The 16,977-nt window shown below is 52.7% G+C and overlaps 1 protein-coding gene, 1 long non-coding RNA gene and 3 other non-coding genes across 7 annotated transcripts in view; 1 reads left to right on the top strand and 4 right to left on the bottom strand.

Moving 5' to 3' along the window:
* LRRC75A (leucine rich repeat containing 75A) overlaps positions 1 to 7,967 on the top strand; it is a 61,479-nt gene extending 53,512 nt beyond the window's left edge. For all 3 annotated transcript variants that reach the window (XM_081583907.1, XM_081583906.1, XM_081583905.1), the window contains 2 exons: positions 4,268 to 4,383; positions 6,060 to 7,967. In XM_081583907.1, coding sequence (XP_081440033.1) covers positions 4,268 to 4,383; positions 6,060 to 6,600 — 657 coding nt within the window. In that variant the 3' untranslated portion in view covers positions 6,601 to 7,967. The remainder of the gene's footprint in view (positions 1 to 4,267; positions 4,384 to 6,059) is intronic.
* LOC145543188 (uncharacterized) lies at positions 7,964 to 10,060 on the bottom strand. The gene is made up of 5 exons (XR_014080530.1): positions 9,767 to 10,060; positions 9,500 to 9,547; positions 8,995 to 9,061; positions 8,534 to 8,609; positions 7,964 to 8,300 (listed from the first exon to the last, which is right to left on the bottom strand). It is a non-coding gene; the product is annotated as an uncharacterized LOC145543188 (long non-coding RNA).
* LOC145544028 (small nucleolar RNA SNORD65) lies at positions 8,373 to 8,446 on the bottom strand. Its single transcript, XR_014081252.1, has one exon. It is a non-coding gene; the product is annotated as a small nucleolar RNA SNORD65 (small nucleolar RNA).
* On the bottom strand, positions 9,145 to 9,215 carry LOC145543980 (small nucleolar RNA SNORD49). The gene has a single exon (XR_014081209.1). It is a non-coding gene; the product is annotated as a small nucleolar RNA SNORD49 (small nucleolar RNA).
* Positions 9,627 to 9,693, bottom strand: LOC145543982 (small nucleolar RNA SNORD49). The gene has a single exon (XR_014081210.1). It is a non-coding gene; the product is annotated as a small nucleolar RNA SNORD49 (small nucleolar RNA).
* Positions 10,061 to 16,977: the final 6,917 nt, after the last annotated feature.

The following is a 16,977-nucleotide window of genomic DNA, read 5'->3' as shown; positions in this document are numbered from 1 at the left end:
AAGCTGGAAAGAGGCCTTGGGACCCCAACCAGCACGGACATCTGCCCCCCACCTCTGCTCCCGCCCCCCTCCCCACTTCCTCTCTCCATGTCTCAGGGCTGCCCAGGGCTCCTGAGTTGACTTGTCAGGGTTGAGCCCCCGAGGAGTCTTGTCTAAAGTCAGGATTCCAGGGCCCCCTTCTGGACCGTCAGCGGTGGCTTGGAGGTGGGGTCTGGTCCGACAGAGGGGCTGCTGGGCCTCACGGCTTTCAGAGTAAGAGGAGAAGGGCCAGCATCCTCCTTCCTCCCCGCTTCCTTCCTCCTCCTCTACCGCTGGGCCAGTCCTGCTTAGCTGTTCCTGCAGGCAGAGGCCTGGAGTGGGAAAATTTAAGTGAGCTTGCTTGGGTCTTTCCTAGTTGCGAAGGATAGAAGCACCTTGAACTCACTTTGGAGAAAGATTCATCACCTGAGGGCAGAGCAGAGCCCAGCCTCAGAGCAACTGCGGGGTTTGCGTCCTGATGCCAGCCTTCACATCGCCTGGCCTGCCGTCCCCTCGACTTCTTGTTTCCGCGTTTGTCAAGCGGGATTACAGGGGCACCCATCTCATGCCATGACTGTGATTACAGGATTGGGACGTAGGCGAAGCCGGAGGCAGTGCCCAGTGTCTAGTAGATAATGTAAGTCACTGAATCTTAGTCCAGACAAGCGGAGGCGCTCCTAACCCCTGACGACGCCGGCTCACGTTCGGCCTCAGGCCCCCTGCAAATTGACCACATCTCCGGTCCCTGTTTGGTAAACAAGAGCACAGGCCCAGCTTGGGGGCCTCGCCCTGTGCGCGGCTGCCCCCTGGTGGCGATGTCGGCGCACTGCGGCGGGTGCTTTGCCGCCTCTTTTTCTGTTTCTTGGCCAACGATGGTCCGTCTAGTCAAAGCTACGGTTTTTCCAGTAGTCGTGTATGGATGTGAGAGTTGGGCTATAAAGAAAGCTGAGCGCCGAAGAATTGATGCTTTTGAACTGTGGTGTTGGAGAAGACTCTTGAGAGTCCCTTCGATTGGAAGGAGATCCACCCAGTCCATCCTAAAGGAAATCAGTCCTGAATATTCATTGGAAGGACTGATGCTAAAGCTGAAACTCCAGTCCTTTGGCCACCTGATGCGAAGAACTGATTCATTGGAAAAGACCCTGATGTTAGGAAAGATTGAAGGCAGGAGGAGAAGACGTCGACAGAGGATGAGATGGTTGAATGGCATCACCAACTCAATGGACATGAGTTTGAGCAAGCTCCGGGAGTTGGTGATGGACAGGGCAGACTGGCATGCTGCAGTCCAGGGGTTGCAAAGAGTCAGACAAGACAGAACTGAACTTGCTGTTTCTTCCTTCTGGCCGAGAAGTTTGTGGGACAGTCTGTGGCCCCCAATTTTGGAACCCCTGAGAAGTGATCAGAGGTTAAGTTTAGAGCTAGGAGCTCATTTCTCCATTTTGGAATAGCCCGGGTGGTCCCGGGGGTGATACTGGGCAGACTACCACATCCCACCCCACTGGTCCACCTGGCAGCACAGGGGAATCACAGCTGAGGCAGGGGGGAGGTGTTAAAAGTCCCAGTGCCCACCCATCGCTGGGGATGGCCCAGGCAGCTGTGTTCTCTAAAGCTCTGGGTGATCCTGGTGTGCAAGGGTCCCAGGGACAGGGGACTTCCCTGGTGATCCAGTGGCTAAGACTCTGTGTCCCCAATGCAAGGGGCCTGGGTTTGATCCTGATCAAGGAATTAGATCCCGCATGCCACAACTAAAGATTCCACATGCTACATCATAAGTTGAAAATCCCCTATGCTGTAACTAAGACCCAGAGCAGCCAAATAAATAATTGTGAAAGGATCCCAGGTGCAGACCCTTGGCTTAGATATGCCACCCTCCCTTCTCCCATTGGCCTAGAAGTTGGCCTTCCCCCTGGCCAGCACCATGACCACCATCCCTGAGCCTGTGCTGGCCAGCACCTCCTCACTGGAGTCTCCAGTGGGGTGTCTGAGTCCACCAGCCCCCTTCTCCTTGGTGCTCAGGGCTCTGCTTACTCCTGCTTCTCTGGCCAAGCCTTCTCCGTCATTTCATGTCCCCTGGGCCCTCCCTCTGCCCCTCTGTTATTTGACGGATCCCTCTGTCTGCCTGCTCTGCTCATTCAATGGCCAGGGCTTTAATCAGATGCTGGTGATTGTGTCCAGGCCAGACCTGTCCTCACCCTCAGCCCCATAAATCCAATCACATCCCCCAGCTGGAGGCCCCATAGGCCCCTCAAACTCCATATGGCCCCACATGAGCTGGTTGCTCCCCCATCCTGCTTAACCCTTTACAGATGAGGATTGGAGGCACAGAGAGGTCAAGTGATTTGCCCAAGGTCACACAGGAGGTGACGATGCAAGGATTTGAATCCACACAGTTTGGATCAAGTCTAACTGCTCAATATGGTAGATCCCACATTATCCTTGGGGAATATGTTCCAAGACCTTCATGTGTGTGTGCTAAGTCACTTCAGTTGTGTCCAACTCTGCGATCCTATGGACTGTAGCCCGCCAGGCTCCTCTGTCCTGGGATTCTCTAGGCAAGAATACTGGAGAGGGTTACCATGCCCTCCTCCAAGGGATCTTTCCGACCCAGGGTTCCAACCTGAGTCTCTTACAGTCTCCTGCATTGCAGGCAGATTCTTTTCCACTAGTGCCACCTGGAAACCCTCCAAGACCTTCAGGGGATGCCTGAAACAACAGATGGTACCAAGCTGTATAAAACTGTGTTTTCTGTACTAATGGTATAGCTAATATATACAATGTGGGTTACACCGCACAAAGGAATGATTTATGTCCCCAACAGGACAGAACGGGGCAACATGAGAGTTCGTCATGCTACTCAGGATAGCGCAGTTTTAAACTTATGAGTTATTTCGGGAATTTTCCACTTAATATTTTCTGACCAAGTTTGACCACAAGTAGCGAAATCCTCGGAAAGCCAAACAGCAGATGAGGGGGGAGAGCTGTGTGCTGCCTCTTGCTAGCAGAGTAATGATGATAATGGTAATAATCAAGCTGGTCTTCACCGAGCACCCACTCTGTGTCAGGTGACCCACTGGGCACTGGCCACTGTAATGTTTGACCCACCACATCGCGTTGCCATCTGCAAGTGGGTTTGCATCCACACCTGGCATTTCGTGGCCTTGGTCCTTGGCCCTGGACCGTCTAGTGAGCATACAGGCTGTGGGCCGCTCAGTCTCTCAGGCCAGAGACTCTCTGTTAAACTGACTTGCCTTGGACAGAGCAGGAGTCTCTAAAATCTGCCCTCTGCATCCTCTAACCTAGCATATTTGTTTGCTGGGGCTACCATGACAAAAATACCACTTAAACAGCCCAGATGTGTTTCCTCAGACCTGGAGGCTGGAAGTCCGAGATCAAAGCATTAACAGGGTTGGTCTCTTCTGAAGCTGCCCTCCTTGGCATGTGGACGGCCGTCTTCTCCCTGTGTGCTCACGTGGTCTTTCCTCTGTACACAGCTGTGTTCTGGTCTCTTCTCATGAGGACACCGGTCATATAGGATTAGAGCCCATCCCGATGAACTCATTTTATCTCAATTACTCTTTCAAGGCCCTGTCTCTGAATGTAGCCACATTCTGAGGTGCTGGGGATTAGGACTTCGGTTTAAGAATTTGGGGGGACACAGTTCAAGCCATAACACTCAGTGTCTCGAGCTCAAATGCTGGTGGTCTAGACAGGAAACGAATGGGGATGAACTGGGCTGGGGAAGACTTGGCCCTTCATTCCTTCATTTTCCCACTGCTGATGTGGGCAGAAGAGACATGGTAAAGGATGTCACTGTCCTCTGCCGTGTGAAATATGAGGGCAAGGACATTTGCTCCCAGCTTCCAGAGCAAGTGTTCAGCACCTGGGAGGGGCCCAGCGGGCATTTGTCAGGAGAGCCAGTGAGCAGGACAGCCCTGGGCGTCGGGAGGCGGCAGGGACCGTGGTGACCCTGGCTAAGGGGTCACCTGTCACATCACCTGGAATCAGGCTCTTATAGAAATCTCAGGTTTATTCAACGACAGCAACTAATTCACAGAAACTAAAAGCAGTGTGCAGATGAGTCTGCAACCCCTCCCCCTGCTCCAGGCAGCCACCGGGGGCCAGCGCAGCAGGTCTCCACACCGAGCTCAGCCCAGGGTGGCTGTGCTGGTCTGGCAGAGGTGGGAGGCGAGGGGAGGGGGCTGGCTCCCCACCTGCTCCAGTGACTCAGGGACCTGTGGTTGGTCTGCAGGAGGGTGATGCACTGGGCGCCATGGAGAAGCTGTGCCGGCAGCTGACGTACCACCTCAGCCCCCACTCCCAGTGGAGGCGCCACCGCGGGCTGGTGAAGAGGAAGCCCCAGGCCTGGTGAGTCCCGCCCCCGCCCAGCCTCCTCCTACAAGGGCAGCTCCCAGTCAGCTGTGCCAGGCTGGGCCTGGGGGGTGCAGCACCCCCTCCCAGGGCAGTGGGGAGAGGACATAAGCTGTTTGCAGGAGACCGAGATGAGGAATTGACGGGGGTGGGGGGCCATTCCAGGTGGGCATGAGCCCTGAGAGGCACTGGCAGCCAGGCCCTGGTCTATGCAGTGGGGGCTGAATGTGGGCACTCCCCCCACCCATCACCAGCCTTCCTGATGTCTGCCAGGGTCCCAGACCCCAGCCACGTCCCTGGCTCATGCAGCTGTGAGGACCCTCAGGGGTTGTGTGGCCGCCTGCACCCTGGGGGCAGAGGGGACACGGGGACACAGAACCAGGGTCAGGACAGCGTGATAGGAGGAAGCGGAGGGGAACATACTCTGGATGAATCATGGGGCAGAATGGCTGGGGTCCTGGTGCGCAGGCTCCTCTCCAGCTCCTGCAGACGGGATGGGAGGGGAAGCGGAGAAGAGCCTTGGTCCCCCTTCCCTTCCGGACACCGCCCCCATTCTCAAGCCAGGGGAAGACTCCTCAGGGCCCCTCCCAGGGGGAGGAAGTAGGCACAGGGGGCTCCAGCCAGGCCAAGGTGAGGCCAAGCTGGGAGAGTGCAGGACAGGACACGTGGAACCCAGAAGGCCAGGAGATTCGTGAGCTGGTTGCATAGGAAGAAGCTGGGCTGTGAGCTCTGCTGGGACCCAGGGCCTTCTGTCTCCCCAGGGCCCAGGCACGCTCAGTCCACTCTCCATTCAGAAGCCTCACTCCCGCACAGGCTGGCCTTCCTGCTGGCTCACAGACACGCTGAGTTCCACCAGCCTCGGGGCCTTTGCACTTGTGGTCCCTCTGCTGGAACTCCTACCGAGTTCTTACCTTGGCCTGGTTCTTTCTCCTACGAGGCCAACAGGAAGTCCAAGCTGCGAGCTGGGGCCCCTCCACCTCCCTGTCTTCCTGGGGTTGGAGCCTTGAGGTTTACCTGGGTACCTGGAGACCAGGAGATCTGGGTCCAGAGCAAGAAAAGCAAGAGGCGGGGCAGAAGAGCAAGGGATGGTGGAGGTGGGGAGTGGAAGCGGGTAGAGAGCAGACCCCACCAGGCTCCGGGCCCCTGCACCCACCCCCAACCCCCGCCTGCGCTCCTGAGAGCTCTCCCTAAGGATCTTCCTTCTGGCTGGAAGGTGGTCTTGAAGGAGGGGCCCCCGAGATCTTATATCTCTCTTGGGTGGAGCAGGGATCTCGCCCATTCGCCACATCCTCTACAGGGCACAGTCCTGAATGCATTCCTATTTCACATGACAACCCGTGGTACCCAGTTGGCTCCATTTTTCAGCTAAATAACTGAGGCACAGAGGTTAAGGATCTAGAGGTCACATGAGTAGGAAGAAAGGAATCCAGGGCAGACCCAGATGTTTGGCTGCTGAATGTACCCTTACTCACTGGGGCCTCCTCTGGGGTCCCTCAGCCTCTGCCCGCTGGGCAGCCAGGTTGAGAGGTGGGGCAGTGCAAGGGGCCTGAGGTCCCTGGCCTCTTGAAGTCACAGGGCTGAGTGGAGACTGGCTCCTGGAGGTGACCCACCTCGGCCTTCCGAGAAAAGCCTGCTGCTCTCGCTTGAACCCTGCTGTCCCATCTCCCCTTCAGCCTCAAGGCAGTCCTGGCTGGGAGTCCTCCGGACAACACGGTGGACCTGTCGGGCATCCCGTTGACCTCTCGTGACCTGGAGCGGGTGACCAGCTACTTGCAGCGCTGTGGGGAGCAGGTGGACAGCGTGGAGCTGGGCTTCACGGGCCTCACGGATGACATGGTTCTGCAGCTGCTGCCGGCGCTCAGCACGCTGCCCCGGATGACCACGCTGGCCCTCAACGGCAACCGGCTGACACGGGCCCTGCTGCGCGACCTCACCGACGCCCTCAGAGACCCCAGGAAGTTCCCCAACGTCACGTGGATTGACCTGGGCAACAACGTGGACATCTTCTCATTGCCCCAGCCCTTTCTGCTCAGCCTACGCAAGCGCTCCCCCAAGCAGGGCCACCTGCCCACCATCCTGGAGCTGGGCGAGGGCCCGGGCGCTGGGCACGAGACCCAGGACGAGGCCCTGGGCCCAGAGGATCCCGGAGGGGGCCCCGAAACCCCCACCAGAGACCAGGAGGGCAGGGAAACTGTAGGTGCAACCCAGACATGACAGGGGAGTGTGGGCCAGAGACACTCCTCCTGGGATAGGATGGCTGAGGCAGGCTGGGGCTCTTGTGGGGGGAGCTCCACAGTGGGCCTGGGCAGCGCCTCCCCCCACCCCCATGGGAAGCCGGATGGAACCATCTGGGAAAGGAGCACTGTAACTCCTCTTTGGTCCTCTCCATCTCCCCTGTCTACCCATGTATGCCTCTGGCTCCTGAGAATTCATCCCTGGCTTGAAAGGAATCCACCTAGCCTCCTTAGACCTGTGGGTGCAGCGGGTTGGGGGTGCTGGAAGCCTGAGCTACTGTGAATCTGTGAATCGGGAGAGCTCTCCCCCAGGAAAGGAGTGTAGCAGGGGCCCTCCATCTAACCCGGGACCTTCCAATCTTGAATTACAAATATTCAGGCCAGCAAACCTCAGCCAGATGCTGACTATACCCCAGGTCAAGGGCTAGGGGAGGGGACTGGCTCCTAGAGACAGACTCCAGGAGTCCCCTCCCCATCTGGACTGAAAGGTGTCTCCTTATGGAGCCCTGGGCTCCTTGGAACAAACTTCCCACCATCTACAAGGTCCATCTTTCAGCCTGTGATGTGATCCCAGGGCCTACCCAGGATACCAGCTATAGGGGACCAGCTATTCCCTAAACCCGCCAGTATTTAGGGCAGTATGCCTAGCAAGCCTGGGGCGCATGTACAAAATATAAAACCCACTCAGAAAACAAACCCCATCCTCTATGCCTATTACCAGACCTTCCCATGGGTGATTGTTGCTAGGGTAGAGGCCACAGTGAGCCTTGCTTCCTTTCAAAAGGACCATTTCCCATACAATTCCTTCCCATGAGGTCCCCAAAACTTGAGCACATTCCCCAAACCCCAGGACCACAAAGAGGTGCCTCCGAGCAACCACAGCTAGGAGGGGGAAAAAAGCACGTCTCCACCCCACCTTCCCCACACCCAAGCCCGATCCATTCAAGCCCAGTCAAAAAGCCCAGCTGATTGCTGAATTGGAGAAAATTATCCCAGGTACCCATGATATTCGTGAACCAGGGCCCCTCAGGTAAACAGAGTGTTAGTAAAGCTTCTAATCTGATGCCACGGAGCGAAGACCTTTACAGACTGGGGCTTCAAGAGAGAGGAAGCTCATGCCAGTGGACAGAGCCCAGAGGAACAGGGACTGTGTACAGATGCCTTAAATGCTTTGGGATTTTTGCCCTAAGTCTCAAGAGGGGAAAACACCTTAAACTGACCATAAGGGAAGGTTACAAGGAGTTCATTGGACCACTAATATCGACACGACTTAAAGATGGAAAAATATTTGTGAGCAGTGATCAGACTTGACTTTTTTTTCAAAAATACACATTTCTAAGAACTTAATACCAAAGAGCATCCTTTTATTACATCTATGATAACTGCATGGAGATACAAATTTCAGGATGTTTCTCTCACCCAGTATAACAAATGCATACAATATTTATATGTACAAAAAAGCTACTTTTGCTAAGGGACAATACTAGGAAACTATGAATTTAATGACTCCACTGTCCTAAAAAATGGCTGCCAAATCCATTTCTTGGCTTTTTCACAGTAAGAATGTCCCTTTGATACTCAGCACAAAACAAAACGTTGAAGCCTGTATTTTCTGAGTCCAAGTTGATGGCTGCCACTGGTCCTTGCGACTTCTAAATTCTGCCCGTGCTGCAGCATAGCCTGCAAGGAAACTAAGTGTCAGTGAATCTTACTTTATACTCCCCAGAACAGTCATTCACAGCATAAAGATATCCTCAGAAAACCACAGGTTCACCACTACACAATCTGCCGGTAATTCCAGCTTCTTTTGGGTGATCTCATCATTGACATCCTTTTCTGCAAGACCATTTTAACAAAACTAGCTGCTCATCCATTCTACCATGCAGACGGTCATGGTCCAGATCAGGTCTTACCTCGTCTTGGGCTGGGGTGCTCCTGGCATTGCTGCCGGCTCTAAAACTCTGCTGGTCACTCTTCAGAGCTCAGACCCTGGAGGGATGAATAAGGCACCTGTGGATAGACAGCCACAACTATACAAACGCACATCCATCCCCTCAAGAGTCCTTAGGGACTGAGTCATAACTGCTATCTTTAGATGTTTCAATTTCCATTCAGTCACATTATCTTAAACATTACACACCTAAGGCTTTCGATTTTCAGAGCATCTCAGAGCAGAAAGTTTGCTCAGGACTCTACAAACAAGACATAAAAAGGAACTCTTGGGCTCACTCTGCCATCTGGTCCACACAGGAACCAAAATCATTCTCAGATTCTCTGTCGATAAAGGTCAAGGTACTAGGTCATGGTCCAATAGCAACTTCATGATTTAACTAAACACCTCAGCCTCCTCAACCACAGTCCAAAGTTAACTCACCTCGGTCCTGTCTCCCATACTCGGTGGCTGGTGATCACGCGCTGGCAATGCCTCACTAACTGGCAACCTGGGTGAATATAGAAATTATGGGTCATAGTCCAGACCACCCAACTCCTGGGCACCGGCAACTGGTGAGGATGCCTTGACTGCAGTCAGTCGAGAAACTTTATCGTCAGTTATCGCTTCTGACGGCACTTCCTATTAGTGATCTCATCAGAGCAGCCAAGCACCTCACCACTCCTAATACCGCCCCAGGGACCTGGGCTTTGGCTAAACCTGCCTGAAGGCATCTGTTTCTGAACACAGATGCGGTTTAGACATAACTCGTTTCAGGCTAGGGGCCGCAACCTATCCGTCCCAAACACGCCAAGAAGGCCATGCATAATTATATCAAACGCATGAAAGTGACAACGTCAAGTCATCAGGCAATATCCGTGCGTTTAAGGGTGGAAGAACCTTAGACACAGCTAAGTTAACGTTATTAAGTCCAGAGACTGGTTCTTACCTCGAGGAGAGCTGCTGCTCCCGTCTGCAAAAACGAGTGGGCCGCCATCTGAAACAGGGATCAGGACGTGCATTTAGGGCAGACTCTGGCAGCTACGGGCACCTAAAGCGTCAGGTGTCAGCGACCGCATCAGATAAACGTAAAAGTCGTCAGTTATCGCTTCTGACGGCACTTCCTACGAGATCATCAGGACAGCCGAGCAAGCCTCCCTCGCGAGCACCCTACGAGCCTCGCCCCGCGCCCTCGGGTGCAGGCAGCTCCGCTTACTCAGTCCTCTCGGGGTCACTCACTCCCGGCCGCGAGCCCGGGGGGAGGGGTTCCCAGACCGCGGAGGCCCTGCCGGACAAAGATGCACGCGCTCCTCTATCTTCGGTCCCCAGATATGAGCACAGGGCCAAGGCGCCCGCCCCCAGGCCCGCCTGGGCGCAGCCGCCCGCTGCGCTCCAGTTACGCTTCCTGGGAACATCGGTCAAGAAACTAGACAAGCTCTGGCGCCCTCGCCGCCCGCGGATAAGATCTAACTGAGTACACAGCACAGCTCACGACACCGGCAGTAGAAAGGCCAGACAGCCCGCGTCCCAGCGCCTTAAGGAGTCGGAACATTCCACTCCTCAGCGATGGGAGGGGAATCCTGGCAAAGACTCACGGAAACTTCCGGTCCATTTAACGGCACAGACGCCACCGCCCCAGCCGGACTCCCCCTCCTGCGGAGCTCATGGTCTCTTCCGAGGCCAGAGAATTCTGGGTCACAGGCACGCGGCTTGTCCCAGGGCGCGTGCGCCGAGCCAGAGCGCGCTGGTTGGTTGGAGACTGTCCCGCTGCGCCGCCCCCGGGTGGTCGGGAGTAGAGATTCGGTCATCGCGAGCTTCCGGTTGCTTCTCTGGAAGGTGGAGCGGCTGAGGCTACAGACCATGGTTCTGCGCGTTACATGCGATCACGCCCTGGAAACCCTACAGAGGCTGGCGCGCGGCAGGCGTGCACACACTGTTACCGCTCCTAGTCCTGGGGGCCGGGGCCGTCTGCCCTCCCCGCACCAGCCCTTCCAGCCCCTGCGCCCCGACCGCCCCCTTCACTCCCCTTCCTCCGCTCTCCCGCCCCCCGCTCCTTCGGGACTCCTCCAGCCGCGTCCGCGTTTCACCAGCGGTGAAGCCTTCCTCCCTCCCACAGCGTGGGAACAGGCTCGGGTCTGGCCACTTAAAAAACATTCAGTCCGTCCACGCACGTCCTGTGAACGAACACACAGGACCGCAAGGGAGAATGCCGGAAACGCGGTGGTGACCCATCAGTTACTGAGCGGCTCTTAGAAATTGTCGTGGGGTTTTAATGTAGGGAGGGGGGCATCTAGAGGGACCCACGCCTAGGGGTCAGACACCCACGAGGGCCACCGTCATGCGCGAAGGATTTAGTGTAAGTGCCAAGGAAACCAGGAGGCGTCCGGAAATGCTTGGGGATGCTGGCTAGGGACCCCCAGGGCTCCCGGAGCCTCGCAAGCCTTCAGAGAGCCTTCAGAGACCGGGGTAACCTTGCTCTTGTGTCCCAGGGAGGTCCCTCCGGCTTGCAGGGGTGGGAACTGCTCGAGAGGAATCGGTAATCACAGCATGAATGAAGTTCAGCCAAGGAGCAGGCTGAGAGACGTCCTGCAGGTGATTTTAGCGGGTGTCTGGAGGCTGGGGTAAAGGTGGCCCTATTGGCCTGTGTCCACCACCTCGCTTCTGCGGTGACAGCAGGCACAGCGCCTCGGCCAGCTGCCTGCACCCCAAAGAGGGCAGCTGGGGGGCTGCAGGTGAGGGTCTCTGTGCCCAGGAGACAGCGGGAGCAGCCCGGCCCCAGACACAGGTAAACTCTCAGAGAAATGGCAGATGCCGACCAGCCCAAGGGCCCAGTACCTTTACTCAGCTAATGGTTCCAGGAGAGTTAGTCACAGAAAATATTTATTCATTTTTCCCACCAAAGACCCCTGGAGCCCCAGAGCCAGAAGGTGGGACTGGAAAGATTCCCTCCTCTGTCCATCAGTGGGACTCCAGGGGCTGCAGGGGCACATGGTCTTCCTCCACCACGCTGTCCTGGCTGGACTGGGAGGCCAAAGCCGGGCTCTTCATGGCGCCTGTTAAGGAATGAAGACCACGGTGGCTTGGTCCTCAGGGTGTGTACCCAAAGAGGCCGGTGCCAGGAAACAGGAGGAGGCCACAGCCATGGCACCACTCCTGCCTGTGGACAGCAGGTGAGGGGTCCCCGGCAGTGCCTCACCCCACCACATGCCCATCAGGGGCCTCCTCCCAGGTGCTGAGAGTGCCTGCAGGTGACAGGCTTTTGTGTTAGAAACCTGAACACCTGAGATGATGTGCTGAAAAGCTAGAGGGTGGTGCGAGTCAGGTGCTCAGAGAAGAGAGGAGACCCCACCCTACCCAGGGAGAAGATGGGAAAGGTGGATGCCCAGAGAATGGAAGGCACTTGGGACAGAGCCAAGGAGAGAAAGGAACAGGGAGCACTGTTGAGGGACCACCGTCACATGGAGGGAGGTGCGGGGAGGGGGCTGGACAACAGCTTTGGGCCTTGACCTGAGGAGGAGGAGTGTGGCCTTCCAGGCAGTGGGAGGTGTTGTGTGCTAGGGGCTGTGTGTGGTTTTTGTCTGCATCAGAGGGACTGGAGTGGGATAAGCCTGGAGCCAAAAGCATTGTCTAGGGTCTGGGTGCAGACGTGGGAGAGGAGGGGCTGGGCAGAGGGTCCCAAGGACACTCAGCACCAGGGGGCAGGGGGTGGTATAGACCCACAAGTCCTCCCGCCTGGGCAAGCCTCCCAGGGTTGGGTTGGGTTCAACACCTCCTTCCCCACAGCTGAATTCATGTGACCCTATTCCACCCAAACCCTGGGACCTAGGGCAGCAGAGATGGAAACAGCTACACCCCAGCACCTGGGTCTAAGTGTGAGCCCCCTGCTCACTCTGCCTTATATCATACTTTGAGTCCCTGGACACATGTTCTCTGATTTTCACTTATAGACTCTGATTTTTAGTTGGGCCCATTCATGAATGTGTGAAACTAAGACTGTATTTCCCATTGTCATTTGCAGCTAGGTCAGGTTCTGGCCAATAAAATGTAATTGAAGTAGTCTGCACCATTCTAGGAAATGCCCGAAAAAAGGAGCCTGTACTTCTCCTTCCTCTCCTCTTTCTTGTTACCTGGAATATGGCAAGGAAAGGCTGAGTCCTAGCAGCCATCTTGGGCCAAGGAGCAAAGTCATGACTGAAAATAGGGGAACAAGACAGGGGAAACTGGATTCTCTCTCTCTTTCATCTCCTTGGCACTATGGGGCACCCTGTTGGTAGCAGACTGACTCCCTCGGGGTGTCTTAACATGAGAGAGAAATGAGCTTCTACTCAGTTTGAGCCAGTGATATTTGGGGTTTTCTGTTCCTCTCAACCCCAATTTAAGCCTAGCTAACACTCAGTGCTTCTGGTTAAACAAATATATATATTTGTTATTGATTTACTTGGCTGTCTGGTCTTAATTGCGGCATGTGGGTTTTAATTCCTCGACCAGGGATCAAACCCAGGCCCCCTGCATTGGGAGCGCAGAGTCTTAGCCATTGAACCACCAGGTAAGTCCCAGGGTTTCTGATTTTGATCCTTGGTCTGAGTTCTAGCCTTGGTTACCTGCCCAATATGAGGATGAGGGTCCTGCCTTTCTCCCCCTGGGCACTGGAGTTCTGCCCCAGTCCCACCTGCGTGGTTGAACCCTGCAACCTGCTGGTGCTCCCCATCCATGCTGCCTGTAGGATTGTGCTGGCCAGAGTGGCATACAGCCTGCTGCTCCAATTGCTTTCCTAGAGTGAGCCCTGCCACTTCCCTCTTCCCTCTCTTCCTCTTACCTGTGGCTCTTTCCCTGTGCCTGACAGGCTGGCCACTCTCTGGACATCTACAGCAGGACCAATGCCTGCTGTACCTTCCCCAGGGGACAGACAACAGCCAGTTCCTGAGAGGTATTGGGAATATGCAGCAATGCAAAATAAAAAAATACAGCTAATAAATAATTTTTTGTTGTGGTTCAGTCTCTCAGTCGTGTCAGACTCTTTAGGACCCCATGGATTGATTAATGAATCAATCAATTAACTGTTGGTACCCCTGCAGCCCCACTTCCTGTACATGGGCTGTTGCTGGCCCCTAGTGGCCACTGGATAAATTGCACAGAGAGTTGGCCTGAGAATCGGAGTGTGGAAAAATTTTTCCCCCATTTCTGAATTTTCCCGATGCTGGGGGTTTCAACCATGACAGACCTAGAACTCCTTCGTCATAAAATACATTTTGTGTAATGATAATAGCTTTTAAAGATTTTAAGCACTTTATTGAGGTTGTTGTTCAGTCGCTAAATCACGTCCGATTCTTTGTGACCCCGTGGACTGCATGCAGCACGCCAGGCTTTCCTGTCCTTCACCCTCTCCCAGAGTTTGCTCAGATTCATGTCCATTGAGTCAGTGCTGTGCTGTGCTGTGCTTAGTCGCTCAGTTGTGTCTGACTCTTTGCGACCCCATGGACTGTAGCCTGCCAAGTCGGTGACGCTATCTAATAAATGACATATTTGTAGGGTGCAATTTGATAATTTTTGATGTATGTGAATATTCATGCTCATCATCACAATCAAGATGGTGAACATCTCCATCACTCCCCTCAGATTTCCTTGTCCCCCTTTCTACTCCCTGTCCTCAAGCAACTAATGATTGCTTTCTGCTTTCTATAATTTAAAAAATTTTTTATTTATTTATCTTTTTGGCCATGTCACAAGGCACGTGGGATCTTAGTTCCCTGACCAGAGATCAAACCCTTGCTCCCTGCAGTGGAAGCGTGAAGCCCTAAACACTGAACCACCAGGGAATTCCCCCCATGCTTTCTAGAATTAAAAAAAATTATAGATTAGTCCACATTTTTGAGAGTTTTCTATAAATGAAATCAGTATATACTTTTTTTTTTTTGGTCTGGCTTCTTCTACTCAGCATAATTATTTTGAAATTTACCCATTCAACGAATTAACCAACAGTTCTTCTCTTTTCACTAACGTGCTTATCCATTCAGAGAGATGGTAAATTTAAAAAGCAGCATTATGCCCTAACTATCATATAGAAAAGAAACAGAAGGAAAGTAATAAAATAATAGATAAGTCCCAAGTAGATGCTCATGCATGAGAACAGTAAAACATACAATGATGTGGTCAAGGGCTTTACCTATACATGAAATTACATGAGCCCAGTTCTTTGCCAGAAACTTTGGCTGGTTTGTCTCCAAAGGCCACTCCATGCAGAAGGGTACATGCTGTGTGGATCACACATGGGCACTGAGATGGAGCAGAGAAGGTGGAAACAGGCAGATTTTAGTTCAGTGGATTCATTTCTCAGAGGACTGACTGTTAGGGTGGCATGTTACTTTTTGAATTATGTGAGTGGTGTGTATGGTGGGGACCACTGTGGAATTTTCTCCAGTCTATTAATTACTCAGGGACCTCCCTGGTGGTCCAGGGGCTAAGATGCCGCACTCCCGATGTAGGTGGCCCAGGTTCAATCCCTGGTCAGGGAACTAGATTTCACAAGCTGCAACTAAGTTTGCATGCCTCAACTAAAAGAACCCACATGCTGGAAAGAAGATCAAAGATCCATCGTACTAGAGCTAAGACCGGGTGCAGCCAAGTAAATAAATAAATGTTAATTACGCAGGCTTATGAGCTCACTGAGGTCCGTACTTGATTTTTTCAAGGCATGTTTGTATTTGACTCATCTTGTGTTTCACAGAGCAATCTAGAAGCTTCCATTGCACTTTCCTGAGCAGAAACAGAAGTCTCCTTCCGTGACCCATGGTTTCAGGGCCAGCAGCTGGCAACGGTACCTCTTTGTTCCACTGGAGGCCTTCTTGGGTCAGAATATGATTTTATGAGAGAAAATGTTTGGCAATGATTTTGAAGTAACAAAGCTCTAGAACCTTCAGTTATTCTACCTTCTTGGATAATCAACCTACTGAGTTTTGTGGTGACCTGTAGCTTGAGAGTGACCTGTCCTTGCAGGTACAGAAATTTACTCCAGAAACTTTGAAGAATTTAGCTTACACTGCACTAGTGCCACAGAGAAGAATCCAAAGTCCAAAGTGGGACTCATAATATGCAGGTTCTCTCGTTGATATTTCTTAACTCCATTTTTAACTTGTCACCCAACATTTCCCCTGAATCCGATTAAATATGAAAGTGTGAAAGTGTTAGTCACTCAGTCCTCTCCGACTCTTTGTGACCCCATGGACTGTAGCCCTCCAGGCTCCTCTGTCCTTGGGATTCTCCAGGCAAGAATCCTGGAGTGAGTAGCCATTCCCTTCCCCAGGGGATCTTCCCCACCCAGGGATCAAACCCGGGTCTACTGCATTGCAGGCAGATTCTTTGCCATCTGAGCCGCCAGGGAACCCCTCAATTAAACATATTATGCTTTTATTCTTATGCTTTGCTTCCTTCTGATTTCCTTGGGAAAGTTTTTCTTCTAATTTTTCTAACTTCTTGAGTCAAACACTGAATTTGTTTTGCTTGAATGAAAGCAGTTAAGACTATGGATTTACTTCTAAATAAATTTCAGACACGATATGTTAATGTAATTTTCATTTTAGAAAGCTGTTACTCCAGATTTTATTAATAATTTGCCAGTGACCCAATAATTATTCAGGGGAGAAAAAGTGTATGTATGTCTGTGTATGTGTTTCCTTTAAAGTTATAAGAAATTGAAGGTTTTAAATTGTAGCCAGAGTATGGAGCTGATGTAATTCCTCCTTTTGGGACAATTTGAGGTAATAGTTTTAGCCTGGTTTATAATCAGTTTTGTAACTATTCCTGAAGTATTTGAGAAGGTATACTTTCTGTGGGGTGAAGTACAGCCTAAAAATAAAATAAAAAACTCAGTCTTGGGCTTCCCTGGTGGTCCAGTGGATAAGAATCCGTCTGCCAATGCAGGGTACACAGGTTTGATCCCAAGTCTGGCAAGATCCCACATGCCACAGAGCAACTACTGAAGCCCGCGCACCTAGAGCCTGTGCTCCGCAACGAGAGAAGCCACCTCCATGAGAAACTCTCACACCGCAACTCGAGAGGAGCCCCAACTCGCTGTGACTAGAGAAAGCCCACACACAACGATGAAGACCTAGTGCAAACAAAAAAAATAAAAATAAATAATTTTTAAAATTCAGCCTTATGAATATATGGTTTGAATATGTCTCATTGGTGGCTGTCTTTTCATGTCAGATCTGCAAACTCACCTTTTTCAGCTCTGTTGTCTTTGTCCCAGTTTAAGTCTCTGATCTTTGTCATCCACATCCATCCTTTTTTGGTCTCATCGTTTTCCACATGCCTTTCTGCTCATGATTTGGAGGACTTCCAAGTGTGTGACAACAGCCTTTTTTTTTTTCTAAGATATTTTTATATGGACCATTTTAAAAGCTTTATTGAATGTTACAATATAGCTCC

The sequence above is a fragment of the Giraffa tippelskirchi genome, chromosome 3 (genome assembly GCF_054371585.1).
Source record: "Giraffa tippelskirchi isolate mGirTip1 chromosome 3, T2T-mGirTip1v1.2.pri, whole genome shotgun sequence".
Classification (NCBI taxonomy): domain Eukaryota; kingdom Metazoa; phylum Chordata; class Mammalia; order Artiodactyla; family Giraffidae; genus Giraffa; species Giraffa tippelskirchi.
This window is presented reverse-complemented; position numbering and strand designations above follow the sequence as displayed.